The 18,093-nt window shown below is 39.5% G+C and overlaps 1 protein-coding gene across 1 annotated transcript in view; it reads right to left on the bottom strand.

Moving 5' to 3' along the window:
- TG (thyroglobulin) overlaps window positions 1-18,093 on the bottom strand; it is a gene marked incomplete at its 5' end in the record, with an annotated part of 163,359 nt that overhangs the window by 81,664 nt on the left and 63,602 nt on the right. Inside the window, 4 exons of the mRNA XM_082046264.1 lie at window positions 2,463-2,685; window positions 4,481-4,645; window positions 5,730-5,864; window positions 15,873-15,938. Of these exons, the coding sequence (XP_081902390.1) occupies window positions 2,463-2,685; window positions 4,481-4,645; window positions 5,730-5,864; window positions 15,873-15,938 (589 nt within the window). The remainder of the gene's footprint in view (window positions 1-2,462; window positions 2,686-4,480; window positions 4,646-5,729; window positions 5,865-15,872; window positions 15,939-18,093) is intronic.

Consider the following 18,093-nt stretch of genomic DNA (forward strand, 5'->3'; position numbering starts at 1 on the left):
GGTCAAAGGAAGCACTGAGAATTCAAGAGATAAGAGCAGATTAAAGTCCCTAAATTGCTTTGAAAATCCTAGCCAGGCTTGTACTGCAATGCCATGTCTTCAAAAGATACCACAAGGGCAGATGTATCTCACCAAAGCCCTAGCAGACATCTGCTGCTGCAGACACGAAGAGCTGATGGTGTGTGTGCCAACCTAACATCATGGTGCACCTGAGCAAACAAAGAACCATGTGTCACCAGATCCCTGAAACATACTCGAGGCTGCGTGGCTGCTGTGGTTATGCTCTTAACACCTCCACAACTCAGGTGAAACCTGAAGGATGAGACCACCAAAGGCCAGATGCTCTTTCAACTCCTCAAGACAACCCTACCTCTCTTTTCACTTGGTTCACCACAGGCTTCGCTAGAAACATCTGGAGACAAATCCTGAGTGATGGAGGGACCAAACAGCTTCCACAGAGCTAATGGGTCTCTAAATCTGTAGTCTCAGGGTGTATTTCCACCCAAGCAGATGCTGATTCATGGCACCTCTGCAGGGTACCATTCTACCAGTTCTCTTGCAAAATCTATCATGTCCTTAACCATGTAAGCTTTTGGCCAGATCAGCTGGCTCACATAGTTCATCACTAACCACATGAGGACCACTCCAGGTGCCAGGAATTGAAGAGGACTACATGGCTTGAAGGATCTCAGTAGACTTCAGGTCCATGTTAGCTACCTTAGAATCTCTCAGATCACTAAAAGTCAGCTTTAATGCTCACTTCTGCAACTCCTTCTACAGAAAGTTCACTGAGTCCTTCCACCAGACTCTCTTTTTCACTGTTCTGCATCCTCAATCTGCCATTTCTTGTTTCTATTAATTTGGGGTTTTGTTTTTGGTTTGGGTTGTTTGTTTGTTTTCCCTTGCAGCTCCTCATGTCTGTCAGGAAACAGTCTGCTTTTTATTGATAGGAACCTGATGAGGTACCAGCTCTTGTGTACCAGTTTCCTCTGTACATGTGTAGTATGGGTTGCTCTTTCATGTCCTCTGTAGTTTGGTTTCTATTACATGGACAGCAATTCACTGTGAGAAAGACCCTATAAAAAACACTCCACTTTCATATCTTGTTTCTCATTGCTGCATTTATATTTGTTGTAATGGGTTGGTTTTCTGTGGGTTTTCTTGTTTTTTGCTTGTTTTGTTGGGTTTTTGTTTGGGGTTTTTGTGTGTGGTTTTTGTTTTAGTGGCGGTGGTGGTTAGGGGTTATTTTGGTTGGTTGGTTGGTTGGTTGGTTGGTTTTGTTTGTTTGTTTTTAAGGAATCCACTGTCTTTACAGGTTCCGCAGTACAAATATACGAAGTAGTGTCACAGAATCACAGAATGGTTGGGGTTGGAAGTGACCTCTGGAGATCATCCAGTCCAACCCACCTGCTAAAGCAGGTTCACCAGAGCAGATCACACAGGAATGTGTCCAGGTGGGTTTGAAGTCTCCAGAGAAGGAGACTCCACAGCCTCTCTGGGCAGCCTGTTCCAGGCTCTGGCACCTTAAATAAGTTTCTCCTCATATTCAGATGGAACCTCCTGTGCTTCAGTCTGTGCCCGTTGCCCCTCACCCTGTCATTGGGCACCACTGAGAAGAGTCTGGTCACATCCTCTTGACAACCACCCTTGTCACACAAACCCTCTTTTCTTTAATTGAGAAATACACATTCACAATTCATCATTTTACTTCCCCAGTGCAACAAAATTAATATTAATGCCGAAAGAGTAAAGGAAACACAATCATGACCACAAAGGCTCTGTCTATAGAGTGCTTCCAACCTAAACTCACTGCGAGTGACGTCTGTACAGCTCTGGAGAGCCAGGACCAGCCAACGGGAAACATTAGACTCAGGGACTTAGGAGAAATTTAGTCCATCTGCTAATACAGTTCCTAGCACTCATTTCCTCTTAAGGTTTTACCTAAAATGTTTACAATTTCTGTATTTCTGTCCAAGCCATTTAGCAAGTATTTGCCTTTTAATAGTATTTGGACAGAAAAGACTACCTGTGTCCTTACGCTCGATGTCCTAGACACTACTAGGCAGGGAATTTCTATGAGGCCCACAGCTTAAAATGCCTCTGATTAAATACTCTACAAATGTACAGCTCAGCAGCAGAAAAAATGCATTTTCATAAATATTATAAAAACCTGTATAAATCCTCAGAATGAAAATGGATTAACAGCAGACAGTCGGTGGGGGGTTATGCATAGATTCAAGGCAATGTACTGGAATCTGACTATTTTCTTGAGGTGCATGCATGCATTCACATGTAGATGGAGAAATTATTCTTTTTGCAAAACAAAGTCCCAAACTTGTATTAATATGTACCCTATAGGTCCTTTTGCAAGAAAGGACATGAATACCATGGTCATCACTCCAGTTACTTTCATACACCTGGACAGACAAGCGCTTCTGCAGATGATCAAAGGGGTTTCTTACCGAGCTGCAGTAGCATTCCAGGTTTCCACCCAAGCAAACGGCTCTGGAGGACTGAAGCGCCTCTCGGCAAGGGGAGGTGCAGCGTATGGGATCCCCAGGAACTGGCTGATATTTCTCCACTCTGAGCCAATGCGGATCACCTGGGATTTGCCCATCAGATCTCCATGGGATGAGATGTACACAGATGGGGTTAAATCCAATTCAGAAATGGGCAGGAATAAATCTATCAGGGAGGGAGCAGAGGAAAAATAATTTGCTTTTTCAAGTTAGTACCATTTCAGAAATTAATATTCATCCATTTTCTCATAATTTTAAACTGTTAAGTGTCTAATTCACTTCTTTAAATGAAACATACAAAATACTTCATGCTGTGCTAGATATTAGCTGCTGGATAGGAACATTTAACTTTCCAAACCTTTATTCAAGCATTTCTTCCAGATAAGACATTGCATTAAAATATAAATCTAAGCATTTCTACAAAAAGGGAGAGAGATTTTCAGACTTGTCCTTCTCCCCCGACTCTAAAAAGCACAATGTTAAAGATTTAAATGTTTACAGCAAGTCAGAGAGAGGAAAGATAACCACAGAGCTCACTGGTTTGGGCTCTCACCAGGAAAGATTTGCACTTCAGTCCCCTTTTCCAGTGACTGTTTCACCACGCAAAATAAAAGAGTTTCAACAGAAGGCAATGAGCACAACTCATGTCCAAATTCCCTACAGCTCCATGTGGGATTGTTGTTCTTGGAGTGGGAATCACCAGTGCAAGTGCTCACTTTAAGCTGCAGACTTTGGGGTACAGCTTTCATCACCATCTCTTGCCCTATATTCTACTGTGAATACTGCCATTTTATTCCACAGAACTTACACCAGTATCTACACATTTGACATCAAATGTAATTGTTATCTGAATTTTTTTTTTGCTTGCAGAAAACTATGAAATAGTTTTGAAATACTATGAAATAGGGCATTATAGTTTGATACCATTTTTTCTTTTCTATATAAGGATTACCTGAATCATTAGTTATCTATCCAAAGATGAGGTTTTTCAATAATGCCTTACGTTAAAACAGAGCTAAATGATACCTAAATGATACCTATTTCTCTCCTAAAACTATTTATTTATACACAGGAATCAAATACTAAGTCAAGTGACTAAAATCAAAACTGTACATAAATTTACAAACACATAAGTCTAGCTTTCATGTCTCAATCTGTGATTTTTCTTCACTTGATAATGATAAATCCCTTATTCTCTCATCAAGTCTGAACTTAGAAGCTTCTCATTGATTGCCAGTTCTTCACAGAAACATCAGTGAGCAGACAAGGAAATATTTATTTCCTCCCCTGCTTATTGTTGCCTTTTTTGTAATCACTTCTAGTAAAAGAAAGTATCAGTATTACACCAAAATAAAGCAATATCTTTTAAAAATCAAGGAAAAAGACAACAAAAACTTAGAGCTTGAAATGAAGACATAGCCAAACTATAGAATTTTTACATCTCTACACAACTTCTCTTTATCTATTTATAATTTTCACTTCCTTAAAAATATGAGTTCATCTTGGTTTGGGGCATTTTTGTTTGTTTTGTTTCTCCAGAGATGGTCCTTAAGACTTTCGATTGACAGTGAGTTTTCAACATGCTTGATGTTATTCTCAGAAGTTAGAGGGAAGAACACACAGAAACAACTACTGCAGACGAAGAAGGAGCTGGACTTTTCTTGATGTTCTTTTTTGTTCATTTTTAACATTCTGCACTTTCCAAAACTTCTTTTACAGACCCAGCTTCCTTTACTATGTCTGCTTCAATACTAGATGATAACGCTATGATTCTGTGCACTTCTGTGAAAAACGTTTGGGGACGTTTTCCCATCCAACTTGGCTGTAACTGCACTGAAACAGCAACGGATGACTAAGAGACATCCATACTGCTTTATGCCTACTGAGGATTTCCTCACACACACTGATGAGAATTGTGCACAGCCCACCAGGGTTGAGTTCCTGCCTTAACCTGTTTGTACCTTGTCTCCTATAGACATAAGTAGCTGGCTCTTTGAGTAAAACCCAGCAGCTGTGCCCTTGCAGGCCATGTGTGCACATCTGCGTATCAGGGTAGAAAAGACATCTTATTGCTGAAGGCTGGATTTCCAGGGTAACCACTGTACACGACTGGTTCTTTGAACAAGCTGTAAGGTGAAACATAAAGAAAAAGAGCAGGTAAACATGTATTCTCAAAGTATTTTGTATGACACTGTTATAAGATACTTAAAATAAAGGTTTTATGACAGGTCAAACAACAAGGATTCTGTTGCAGAGCAGAATGAAGGGATGTAAAGTCCCCAGATTCCCAGATTATTCTCCAAAATAGCCAAAGAACAAAAGGTTATATTGGCTTTAAAATGGAGCAGTACAGCAAGAGAAACAGTATCCCAGCTCTTAGGGGAAGAATAGCATCTTCTAATAAAGTACTGAGAACTTCAGCTGAATTCCAACAGTCTCCAGGGAGCCCTAGGGGAAGGTTTCAGAATAAGAAAAGTGATCCTTTCACTGGTCCCGGTGTGTTCTCAGAGGTGGATTTCCAACACTTTTCCTTTAGAGACCCTCCTTCAAAAAGTTATGGCAAAAAGGGAAAAAAAATTACACTGCTCACTTTCATAAGGTGAGGACCAGCCGCTGCGGAAAATGGGACCATTCCAAAGTCCATCTGCAGTAGGTGGGAGCCATCATTTGACTGCTCTGTGGCATTTGAGAGTTTTCCAGCCATATTAATTTAAATGGCTCTTTGCCATCTAGTCAGGCTGTTGATTAAAGCAGTCACTTTGTTTTTACTACAGCCCAACTCCTGCTTCATCCCAGCTCTCAATTAATCTGCCTTCACGCACCACAACTACAGGTTACTTTAGATAATGGAAGGTGGCTTCCATCTGTCTCACTTAACTGTTATTTAGAAAAGAATGACATTGTCCCTTTAATTATTCATTACAATATTCTCCAAGTTGTACAATGCCTGGAGAAGCAAGAGGTCTCTGCACCCAAGAGATGTCAAAACTACTTAACCACTTTATGAGACTTTATGTTCATTGTATCTTTCATTAAATAAATTATTTCAGGTCCCTTCTCTCAAAATCACAGACACTAGGGTATTCTTTAAAAATAAGTAAAATCAATGTATCTGTGTAAGAAAGGGGAGGCAGAGAGGGAAGGGAGAAGCTGTTCTTGGTGTCTCAACAGGTAATATTTTCTGTAAAGTGATGAATAACCATTTCTTACCGGATAGACAAAATTCTCTGGCAGTGGAAAAGTCATTGGATATATCTCTACTAACTTGCACAACTTCAAAGTTTGAGATGGATGAATCCAGGAGAACAGAGGACACATTTAAGGGCTGCCATTTATCCAAATAGTCTGTAAAATTAACCATATAATAATAATAAAACCAGATAATTCAGAAAAACAAAACAAAACAAAACAAAACTTTAGAGGAAAACAATACAGAGGTAAAAGTACTGAAGGGTTCCTCAGTGAAAGACTTCCATCTTCCTTTGCATCAACAGGGAATAAATTAAATATAATATTGAAAGTTTTCTGATTGACTAGAGGATCCAGTCTAATCTTCAGAGGTCATCTACAACTAGGTTTATAAAAGATAGATAGATTTAATTTAGTAGATAGATAGATCAGGAGCAACTCCATCCAGGTTTGCATCTAAATCCAACTGATTTAAATAAAAGGTTTCTGAACAGGCCTAATTATATTAAAGAACATAGGTCACAATGCTTGTACACAAGTTCCTGAGCAGGTATGGCCACTAATTCCTTGGAAAGCAAGTGAGGATCCTCCATGTGACTGAGCAATCCCATAATCTCCAGCAAATATCCACATCTGTATCTCAAACAGGAGCTGGTTTCTTAATGTAGACTTCACCTCAGTCACCTGCAAGGTAGTTGTCTACATCTGAGTTAATCACACCAGACTCCTTGTACTACCAGGAGGAACAGACACTTTTACTATACCATATCTGCATTCTGCTTTCGATGTCTGCTTTAGGATGAGATGAATCACACCCAGGAATCCACCAATTATGAACCAGATGCTCATGTTGTCTGTATAGGGAACCTCATGTGAGTAGTTAAAATGGAGATGTCTATGTTGCTTGTATACATCTGCATTCAGAGAACAAGTCCCCACTTTGCAGACTAAGTGAAAATGAGACAGCAGTTTTCACAAATGTTATCTTTTGTCTTTACTTCCCTTACCAACCTTCCAATCAACCAATTCCCACAAAAGCACATGCAACATTCACACGTTCGCTGACTTTTTTTTAAGGTCACAAGGATTATTTTTATAATTTTGGTTTCCTAGACAGAATTACATTAGATTCTATGAACTGTTCTAAAGCCATTTAACAACCAGTTAATTAAGATTTAATTTTATTTCATACGTATATATACACATACACACAAATATGTATATATGCAAATATACACGTGTATAAACATAAATACAAACATATATAGTTACATGTACTCTGGACTGACTCCAGAGGAGGCCACAAAGATGATCAGGGGGCTGGAGCATCTGTCTTATAAGGACAGGCTGAGGGAGTTGGGGTTGTTCAGCCTGGAGAGGTGAAGGCTCTAGGGAGACATTCCAGTACCTACAGGGGACCAACAAGAAAGCTGGAGAGGGACTTTTTATAAGGGCATGTAGTGATATAGGTAAACTGAAAGAGGGTAGATTTAGATTAGATATAAGGACGAAATTCTTCACCATGAGGGTGGTGAGGCACTGGAACAGGTTGTCCAAGGAAGCTATGGATGCCCCATACCTAGAAGTGTTCAAGATCAGGCTGGATGGGGCTTTGAGCAACCTGGTCTACTGGAAGGAGTCCCTGATCATGGCAGGGGGTTCGAACTAGATGATCTCTAAGGCTCCTTCCAACCCAAACCATTCTATGATTCTGTACATGTACACATGCATATACATGTCTGAGCATATATATACACATACATACTGACTCTAGTATTCACCAAAAAAATATTCTCTGTCTCACAGTGGATTTTTAAAAAAAATACCACAAACATTCATTTTGCATGCACAAACGGATAAAAATATCTGCAGGGTCTCAATTTTGCGCACAGAAGTCAAAAAAGAAGGCTTGGGAAAGAATGGGCCTTTAATTATTCTAGTTCTTTTCAACAGTTCAATATGTTTTAAAAGCAAAAGGGCCCTGCTGTGGCCACCGAGTCCTAAACAGGAGGTTGGTGTTACCCTTTCCATGTAATTATAGGGTGAGGACGGAGCTGAGTTAGCTGTTGCCTTGAAATTCCTGGTGAACAGATTTTGACCTGTTGTTTCAGTTTTGCACACAGGTGCAAAAATTGTGACCATTCATTTCATTAAAGATTACTTTTAGTCTTCTGACAAAGGGGTGACTTGCAAAGATGGCCAGAGTTTCCTTCCTTCCCTCATAGAAACACAGCTGTGACCATACCACTCAACATCAAATCTGAAGGCAGGGTCCGGGGTTCATACAGTCATGGCTGCAGCATGTCCTTGCTGCAGCTTGGAAACTGGTGTTGACATACTTGTCCAGCTGATGAGAACCAAGACCCAAAACAGGTCACAGACCAGCCTGGTTGTAATAATTTAAAAATTATTTTATTCCAAATAGTTAATGACAACATAGAGGAACAGCCACAACTCAGGCCTCTACGGCGATGTTCAAGGTCTTTTCTTTTGCAAGTTAAACCCTTCCCAAGCAACCATGAGACTCAAGCATGGGTTATCTCCCAGAGGACAAGCTGAAAAAGTGATGTGCTACCACCATTGCCAAAGCTGTTACCTTAGTGCTAGCTCCTTTGCCCTTCTCCTTGTGAAAGAAAACACTGGACAAATTCATGAAGTGATGAACCAACCCTACCATACTCCATATACCTTCCCCAACAGCGCAGGTGTGAGCGAGGCAAGAGAGCAGCACTGGGTCCCATGGGTCCTTTTCAATCACTTCAAATTCATTCTATTCCTATTATACTTGAGGGCAACTTTTCCAAGAGATAGAGGCTGGAATTCCCTAACTAAGCAGAAATGAAAGATATTTCGATATTGCACTGTTCTATGTTAAAGACCACAAACCTACTTGACTTCACCGAGTAGCAAAGTAGGCATCAATACTATCTTCAGAGGGAGTCTGAACTAGTAAGGGAGCAATGACTGTGAAATCACAGATTGACTTGTGCAACAGACCTACTGCACAATATTTTCCTTACTCTTAAGCACTGACTATTCAATTGTTTTACAGGAACACAGCCCTGTGGAAAGTACTACATTTTATATTGTCAATGTTGTCTCTATTTTAAAAACACCTAATATAACCAGTTGCATGATCCATATCAGAAAATTTCAACCTCTACATGTAGGGTGACAGTTTGTGGCATTTATTTATGAAGATACTTAAAAATCAGCTCTGTAAGTGATGGAGAATTAACCACTACATCCTCTTCAGAGACTATCTGCCTGCACTACTAGATTCCCTAGGTTTTACTTGTCCAGATTATATCTTGCCAGTTGGTGTTTTCAATTACTAATTCATTTTTTTTTTTCTGAAAACAATAACAAGAAAATATTTATTTTATGAATATGTTTCTACAGAACAGCACTGTTATCACGTTGCATTATGTACTGTACTAGTAACTGAGGTCCTACTGCTGGAACAAGTAATCTCCCCAGGTTCAGACACAAGGCTTCAAATTACCAGTTGTGGTTCTTTCAAAAATGAGCCTTGTCTGGATTCCAATGTAAGTCAACAATTTTGGGTGCATTGGTGGTTTTGGAAGGTACTTCACCACTCTGATTCTCTTCCCATAGCTGCCTTGATCCACTGAGTGACCTTGGGCAAGTCTTATAATCCTCATCTGCCTGTTTGCCCACAGGTCAAACATTCAGAAGCATTCTTGCTAAGGTAAATTCTACTCTCTCAGGAAAGAAATACAAAATAATTCCACAAAAGCAAAATAAATTCCTTGGATTTACATATCTGATACTTGAATTTGGACTCCTTTACCTATTTCCCTGAGGTTTACAAGCTTATTGCTATAGCAAAATCTTTTGAAGGTGCTGAAATAAAGCTTGTGAGTGCACATGGTCATTACTAGGTACGTGTAATGTGTTGTGCATTCGATCACAAGCTACCCTTCCTACTTCTATAGTAAAATATTTTTATTTATCCCTTTATGTGGGATAGAATCAAGTTAATAACATTCATTTTAACTACATATAAGACACAATTGGTACATTGCAGCCCATGCTAGACACAGAAGAGAGACCACTCATGATGCAAACTTCCACATTCATACCTAAATCACATTTTATATTGCTTGTTCCTTGCCCCAAAAAGTGACACTTGCAACCTCCCACTACCCACATGGGTTTATTTTTTGGAGTTCGTGGAGTTTTTTTTTCATTCTCAGTCCTGGATGAAGCATTCATAAACTCAGATCAGATTTACATAATGAGACTTCCAGTATTTTTCCTTTCCAACCTTCTGCCCAGCTGCCCCCTGATGCAGATAAGTGCAGAAATACTAATGCCTATTTTAATGACAGAGCAAAGCCCTGTAACCCAGAGCCACCCATGGCAGCACTGTGGACATTGCCAGCCAGCAACTGGCCGAAAAAGAAATTTTGGCTATTAGTTGTTTCCTTCTTCCCTTCTCCTGGCAGCAGATCCAGCAATGCCCACAGCCATACACACCAGCAGAACTGGCTGATCTAAACTCACCTCGTCTAGAAACTGCTCTCACAATGGACACAGCTACAAACTGGCACCGCTCTACTGAAAACACATAGTGCACCTGGTGGGCTGGAAGACATTTCTGGTTTATATATAGGTTAAGCTCTGACTTTCCAAACCACATTTTGGCAAATGCTTTGATTGGATAATTACAGCACTCTGAAGCCAGCCAGCCCTCTAACTTTTATTGCAAAATTATAGATGTTCCATACAGAGAGCCTTTCTTCTCCAGATGTTCTTGTTTGGTAGGCAAGGTTTAAGACTGGATTTGCAAAAGGACTCACACTGGCCTTACTCTGTTCCCACTCAAGTCACAGGATCACAAGACTGGAATAGATTTCCTGGGGGCATGGAGTTCAGCCTCCCACTTTCACAGGCAACGACATCATAAAATCCTTTCCATAAAGTCAACAAAAGTTTCGTCACTGACTTCAGTGGAAGCAAAGAGGGGTCAGTTCTGAGTTTGCTGGAAAATTTGACATTTGATATAATGAAACTGAGATAAAGAAGTGCAATAAAATAAGTTAAATTTAGAATAAAACTTGTGAGTTTGAGGATGTACATAAATCAGATGAGGCTAACGTGAGGTTAAGGAGGTACATAAAACAGATCTATGGGTTCAGTATGCCTAATTTATGGTTGAAACATGAATTCTGATCTTAATTCTGAAATTTGTGAGCCATATTTAATAGTGCTGGCTCAAGCCAAAAACACGCTTCCAGATTGAATTCAGTGCTTTGTATTTCTAACATTCAGAGACTATTTTCCAATGAAGACTGCTAACCTTTCTGCATACCAACAATCTCCAAAACCAGCAAATCATCAACTTAGAGTGGACCTGTAAAAAATATACTCTTTTTAAAATAGATTTGCTTCTCATTTTTGTCCATCTACTGAGATTTGAATAATTCAAAATTAGTCATTTTCTTACAATTGCTGCATAATAACTATAATCACACCTCAGACAAACATATTCCAAGCTAACAAATGTGTTATTTATGGCCTTTAGCAGTAAGCAGTCTTGCTATGCTTATGTTAAATGAAAGCTTTCTGCCTCTTTCAGTAGTGCCAATTATAGTAAACAGTATAGTAAAAGGATAGTAAAAACATACCAGATATTTATCCAGGTTTCAAATAAGCTGTTTTCAAAAGGCTAAAATCATCGTGTTTACAAACAGAATAAAAATAAAACTTAAGACCAAAGATAGAGTAATTCTACACCAGAGGTCCAATATGCTGTATGGGGACATGCTAAATCAGTTCCCAAGGATGGATAAAAAAAGGCGGTCTTTGTTTCACACCAAAGATCTCTCTGACAGGTACTCAGCATTGTGGGGAAAAGAGGAAGACAAATGGTACTATTAATCACTGAAGCCAGCTACATCAGCACCTGTACGACCATCAGCATCTCTGTTGAGAATGGAAATACCCCATGTGCTGAGATAGCCCGATGGGGAATTTATTCCCAAGTTGGAAAACCCCATAAGCCACTTCTCAGCCCTGCATCGAGGGAAGGACTATAAATCATTAGGGGATCACGGGAGCCAGAAATAGGAAGTGCTTCACAGATCATTACATCCATATGCCTTGGTGGTTTCTCAATGAATTACTTGATTTGAATGGAGTGAGAATGGAGCCCATATGATCCATATACAATCTCTAGTTCCATGCAGAGATCAACATTTAAGGGCCATTGCCTATTAGCAGTTGCCAAATCTAAGATAGATAGCCCTATCCTATTTAAAACTGAGGAACCTGAAGACATAAATGCTCATTAAAGTTTGGCTAATGACTGTATACAATTTATAAATCTCATAAAAGAAGTTCAAAAGCAGGAGTTATTCATCAGTGTCACTCCTCCCTTCTACATGCACAGGGATATCTTCAGGCTCTCTAGTTTGCTTTCAGCACAAGTATTCCTTCCAAAAAAGCCAGGTAACGTGTCTCATAGATTATTTTGCTTCTTTTAGTCTCAGTTGGAAAGACATAAAAACTTCCATAGGTCAAATCCCTGTGCATTTGAATAACAGCATTATACAAATATAAAATATCAATACATAATTTCTCATAAACGACTTTTCTTATCTGCCTGTATCTTACAGCTGGCTGCAGAAAGTTCCATCTCAAAACTAATTATTAGACCTGACAATTTTTTCTTTTACATAACATTCCTCCCTACTCATAGAACTCTGCAGAGTTGTTATTTAAATACTGACATAAGTAAATTGAGAATTCAGCATGACATGTTAACATTTTCAGCACAGGCAGTCTTAAAATAACAGCTGTCCTCCCATAGCTGAAGGTCACAAATCGTACCTAAAACTCCCTACAGATGGTTCCATATGCCGTGTCATCACAGCACATTGACTTCTTCAGGGGAAAAAATGCTCCAAATGTAACAAGTCAGACTTGCCCGGTGTGTTCAGGCTATCTATTTTTCAAGTATTGTTTCTCAGATATGAGAAAATGAGGCAGTCAAATGCATTAACTTGAAAAATAGGCCTTAATTGTGCTTCAGTAAACTCAGACTCTAGATTAGACATAGCATTAACTTCACTATTTCACAGAGCCTTCTGACAAAGTATTCAAACTTAAGTCTCTTTCTGATCTTTTGATGGAAAGTTTTATATACATGTTTTTATACATACATTCTTACATGCACACACACGAATGTACATAGACATATGACAGTGCCCTTTAAATGGTGACATTTTCTCACATTTACCATCTGGTTACCACACAGGAGTAAATTCAGTCACTGCAAGCTTTTCTATGATGTCCAACTCTAAAAACACTAATCTTCTATAGCATATACTAATATATAGATAATCATAAAGAGCTTGGAAACAATGTTTTTTAAATTTTTCCAAAGCTTCTGACAACACGACACAGATAGCAATCTGACCTAAATAACCAGCCTAGTACTTGTACTATCAAAATGAGGCAGAATATAAGAAGGACAGGTGGTGCCCAGTTGCATTTTGAATGTGTTGCCACACTGGTGTCAGAGACCCAAAAAATACAGGACAATAGTTCTGATTTGACTTCCAGACTAGTTGTGATCTTTGTAATTCGGCAAATTCTCCTGACTGCTGTCCTCAGGACAACCATTCTAATCCAGAATCCTGCCTCTTTATGGAAGGTTCTGCTCGCTTGGGTGGTCAACCAGACCTTTGCAAACCACAGACATCCCCAGTTGCTCTGCATTTGGAAAGATGAACTGGAAATGGGTCTGATAGATCAAGATTTTTACTAAGAGTAGCACAAGCACCCCAGTTGTTGTGCCTAAATTCTGGGTAATCTCTAGCGTAGAAAGCAAGTGACAGATAGAAAAGCCTAATTTCCTTAAGTGTTGCTTAGGTCACTGTTTTCCCAGATTAAAGAAAGAAAAACACAAAAGGAAAATGACAAAATCACTACTAAGCTTCACACTGGGAGGAAGAGAGCTTTAGCAGTCAGGCAGAAAGGGACCTGGGGGTACTAATTGACAGGAAGCTCAACATGAGTCAACAGTGTGCCCAGGTGGCCAAGAAGGCCAATGGTGTCCTATCCTGTATCAAAAATACCGTGGTCAGCAGGACAAGGGTAGTGATCCTTCCCCTGTACTCTGCATTGGTGAGGCCACACCTGGAGTACTGTGTTCAGTTCTGGGCCCCTCAGTTCAGGAAAGAGGTTGAAGTGCTGGAGCGGGTCCAGATAAGAGCAACAAGACTCAAACACAAGACCTATGGGGGAGCTGGGGTTGTTTAGTCTGGAGAAGAGGAGGTGAACTCATCACTCTCTAGAACTACCTGAAGGGCAGTTGTAGCCAGGTGGGGATTGGTCTCTTCTCCCAGGCAGTCAGCAATAGGACAAGGGGGCATGGGCTTAAACTCTGTCAGGGAAAATTTAGGCTGGCTATTAGAAAGAAATTCTTTCCAGAGAGAGTGGTCAGGCATTGGAATGGCTGCCCAGGGAGGTGGTGGACTCACCAGCCCTGGAGGTTTTTAAACTGAGATTGGACATGACACTCAGTGCCATGATCTAATAAATGCACTGGAGTTGGACCAACGGTTGGACTTGATGATCTCTGAGGTCTTTTCCAACTCGGTTGATTCTGTGATTCTGTGATTTAGTAAAGCATTTTTCTATATCTCATGGGAAAACAGTTTGCAAAGGAGTTGACTTGCCCAACCTACACATTACCACACTAGCTTCTCAAAGTATTTAACACAAAAATTATTTACATTCACCTATAAAGAGAGGAGTTGTCCCTCTATTACATTAAGTCAATCATTCAAAAAGCACAAATCCTACTAGTAAATACAAATAGTCTGAGCACGATCATGGCAGGTGGTCATAATGATAAAATAATTAATAGTAAACTCAGAACTCAATATTGAAAATTCTTTGCAAATATTAACCACCTCTTGCAAGGCCAGTTGCATAAAGTTTAAGGACAGACGTGTATTAAAAAACTTGTTCAGATTAAACAGAAAATCAAAGGCAGAGATGGATGAGACTTGCCAATTTCAGTCTAACTTGAGAGTTAAATTGAATTATGTAATGACCTGTCAACCTGCTTCCTTTCCGTTAGACACAGCATTTAGCAGATAAACTGTGTATTTCTGGAAAGGACACATCAAGGAAGCCTGTAGCTGTTGGCAATTTGCATATATTTTTAGGGGGCAACAGACACAAAGGCCTGAAAGACAACAGTTAAGTTTCATTTATTAAGAGGATCCACCCACTTTTAAAATAAAGCATGTGAATACCATAAGGTTCATTACAGCAAAACTGAAAGAAATTTTCTTCACAATAGAAAAGAGATGGTGTCATAGCACGTTATAGCACGTCTTCAAAAGTGGGACCCAACACACACCTCAAATATTACATTTCTTGCAATCTGGTTCGGAATAATCTTCAAGATAATATTCTCATCCTTGCAGGAAGCCAAAAACAAGGAGTAAAGGCAGTACAGGTTATCATTCCGATGTACCACCAGTTATAAAGCAGTATAAACGTGCATTAATTTCTGGAGGAATTGCCCCTTTCATCATCTTGTGTTTTGGGGAAAAACAGATTTACTAAATTTGACTTTGCATCTCTATTACAGTTGTTTGTATCAATTTTAAAACTCATTGTCATTCCTTGAATCCAGCATTACTGACAGAAACTGCTGGTGCTTTGTCTAATCTGACATCCCTTGCCATCCTGGCAAGAACCAGATGCCACAAGAAAGGCACTAAAAACACCACAACAGTGGACAATAACACATTAAACAGCTTAGGGGGGAGTTAACTTTGTCAGAGCTTTTCTTCATTGGTCACTGCACTAAAATATGAAGTTATATCCATGGAAAGTGATGTGGCATCCACACTTCTAAATGATAAATTGCCAAATATTTTGCCTCAGTGACCTCTTGTGGCAGTGAGATTGAGAGATATTACGCCAGCATTGTAGATAACAACAATCCTTCCATTTAAATGATATATGATTAATAACAATGAGTGAACACCTAAATGAGTAACTCATGAGGAACACAACCATTTCATTATAGTGTGATCTTTTAGTAATACATACAAAATAGAGGATGTTTCCTTTTCTATTATTTTTTTCAGTTGAATACATGAACACACTTACCACTTTCTGTCCCAAGAGGTAAACTAACAGTTGGACACAGGTTAGGCATGGTGTTCCTCAAGTCAGCTAAAAGTAGGAAAAATAAAAGAAAGAAGAAAAAAATGAAGGTTTAAAATGCAATCAACACCTCAGTATTTCTAGCATTACTTCTCGGATCTGAAAGTTGCATCTTCTTACCACAAACAAGAGTAAGGTTGTGAGGTTGCTTTGTTATCTAACCCTTTTGAGCTCATACATGAAACCAGAATTCTGCAAGTTTCCATATTTATAAACATTCCTACACTTTTCAAAATGCGGTTATTTATGAACAACTCATTTCAGTAGTCCCGTGTTTTTTTCCATGCCCTTTTCTGTATTTGGTTTTGTGCATCACAAAAAACATGAGATTTTCTCTGCTTCTTCATTAGCAAATTGGAATTTACCAAAACAGGAATTAGGAACAAGTCAGTTTCTAAAAGCAACCTTTACAAATTAAAATTCAATTAATCATTCATATTTTCCATACACGAAGCTTCTCGTTTATTAATATTCCCTTAAACATTTTGTAATTTTAAGTAACAAACAAGAAGCTTCCTCTGCTCATTCACATTTTGTAAAACACTTTGGCTAATCAAATCAGTTTTAAATTCTCTATTAAGATATAGTAAATTACTATACACAGAGAAGCTGAAGATAGATGAGATTCGCTATTTGCATCTTCCACTTTGTACTGGCCAAGCATGTAAGTAATAGATATTTCTAAAAAGTCAGTAGTTTTATGATACCATTCACACTGACAAACACATGGTGTAAACTGTGGTGTTGTCATACGAAGCAACAGAAGTTGTACTCGATCATCCTTGTGGGTGCCTCCCAGCTCAGGATATTCTATGATTCTATGGCAGGAGTGAAGAACTAGAGCTATTCAGAACTCTCTCTAACACACCACAATGTTTGTCGTTGCCTGAACTGCAACCATGACTATAAATACAAAGTCAAACTGATAATGAGCGGAGGAGCCACGTGGGCAAACAGCTTACATGTCAACTTAACATATTATGGAAAGCGGAGGCACAACTACTTTCCTCCGACAAGACTGTGGTCTAAAACCAGAGACCCCGTTTCATGCTATCATCCCACTGCCTTCAGTAAATTCCTCCTTCAGATTTCACTCATTTTCCCTTTAGCCTCAGAGGTTTCTTGTTCCTCTTCCTGGTTCCCAGGCCACCATCACACCAGAAAAACTGATACAAATTTATGTCTGCAAATATCTCTATTTGCATAAACACCTGTGCCTTGCTGTGTGTTATAGTGGAAACACATCTGAAGCTTCTTCACTACATAAGGAAATGTCACCATCTCTCCTAACACTCCTCGCTTTGCATATATAGCAGGCTGTTCATCATCTCTCTGTCTGTGAAGTGAGCAAGATCCTTTATTTTTTGTTGATTCTTTGCCAACAAAAGGAAAAACAATTCCAAAAAGCAGAAGTGTTTCTACACTTCCATTGTCTCCACTTCATCTTTCTACCATTCTTCATTCTCACCCCTGGCTGACTCTCAGCTCCCCCTGCTCACAGGGCTCCTGCTGCTGCCTATTTATCAGGGCAGTTGTTTCCTTCCTCTGTGTGAGACCCTCAGCTCATCCCTCCCTATAGCTTCCATACTGCCTCCCAGCTCCATACTGTCTCCACTCTTCAACAAGGGTTGCCCCACTAGAGGTGGAAATGCATGGTCTAGTGGGTGGAGTGCCAGCTCAGGACTTGAAAAGTTCAAGATTGAGTTCATATTTCAGACACAGTGTGAATAAAAGTTTTCTTTAAGTTTACCGACACTCTAAAATGCAGTGTATTGCCAGGATATCTGATTTAGTTCTACACAACTTTAACTGGATTATCTTTATATCACATGCCCTGGACAGTATATATTCACACTTCATGCCTTGCCTCTCCACTTGGATGTCAGCCCTTCTTTACCCTGCAAGAACTAAGTGAGTTTAAAAGCAGGAAAAAGTACTCATTTTATTTTTTTCCTTGATACTGTCAACACCACCAGATCTGCCCCATGGGACATCACTGCTCTCAGTGGAGTTCAACAAGGTTCTGACTACGTAGACTCAATAACAAGCCATCCTCCCATAAAGGGAGATAGAGTCCAACAGGCATTTGCTTTCCTTATTGTTTCAGTAATGTTAAATCAAAGCTTAACAAAGTAGAACTAGACCCACCCAAAAGGAGTGTGAA

This window comes from Streptopelia decaocto, assembly GCF_964273445.1.
Source record: "Streptopelia decaocto genome assembly, chromosome: 2".
NCBI classification, from domain to species: Eukaryota; Metazoa; Chordata; class Aves; order Columbiformes; family Columbidae; genus Streptopelia; species Streptopelia decaocto.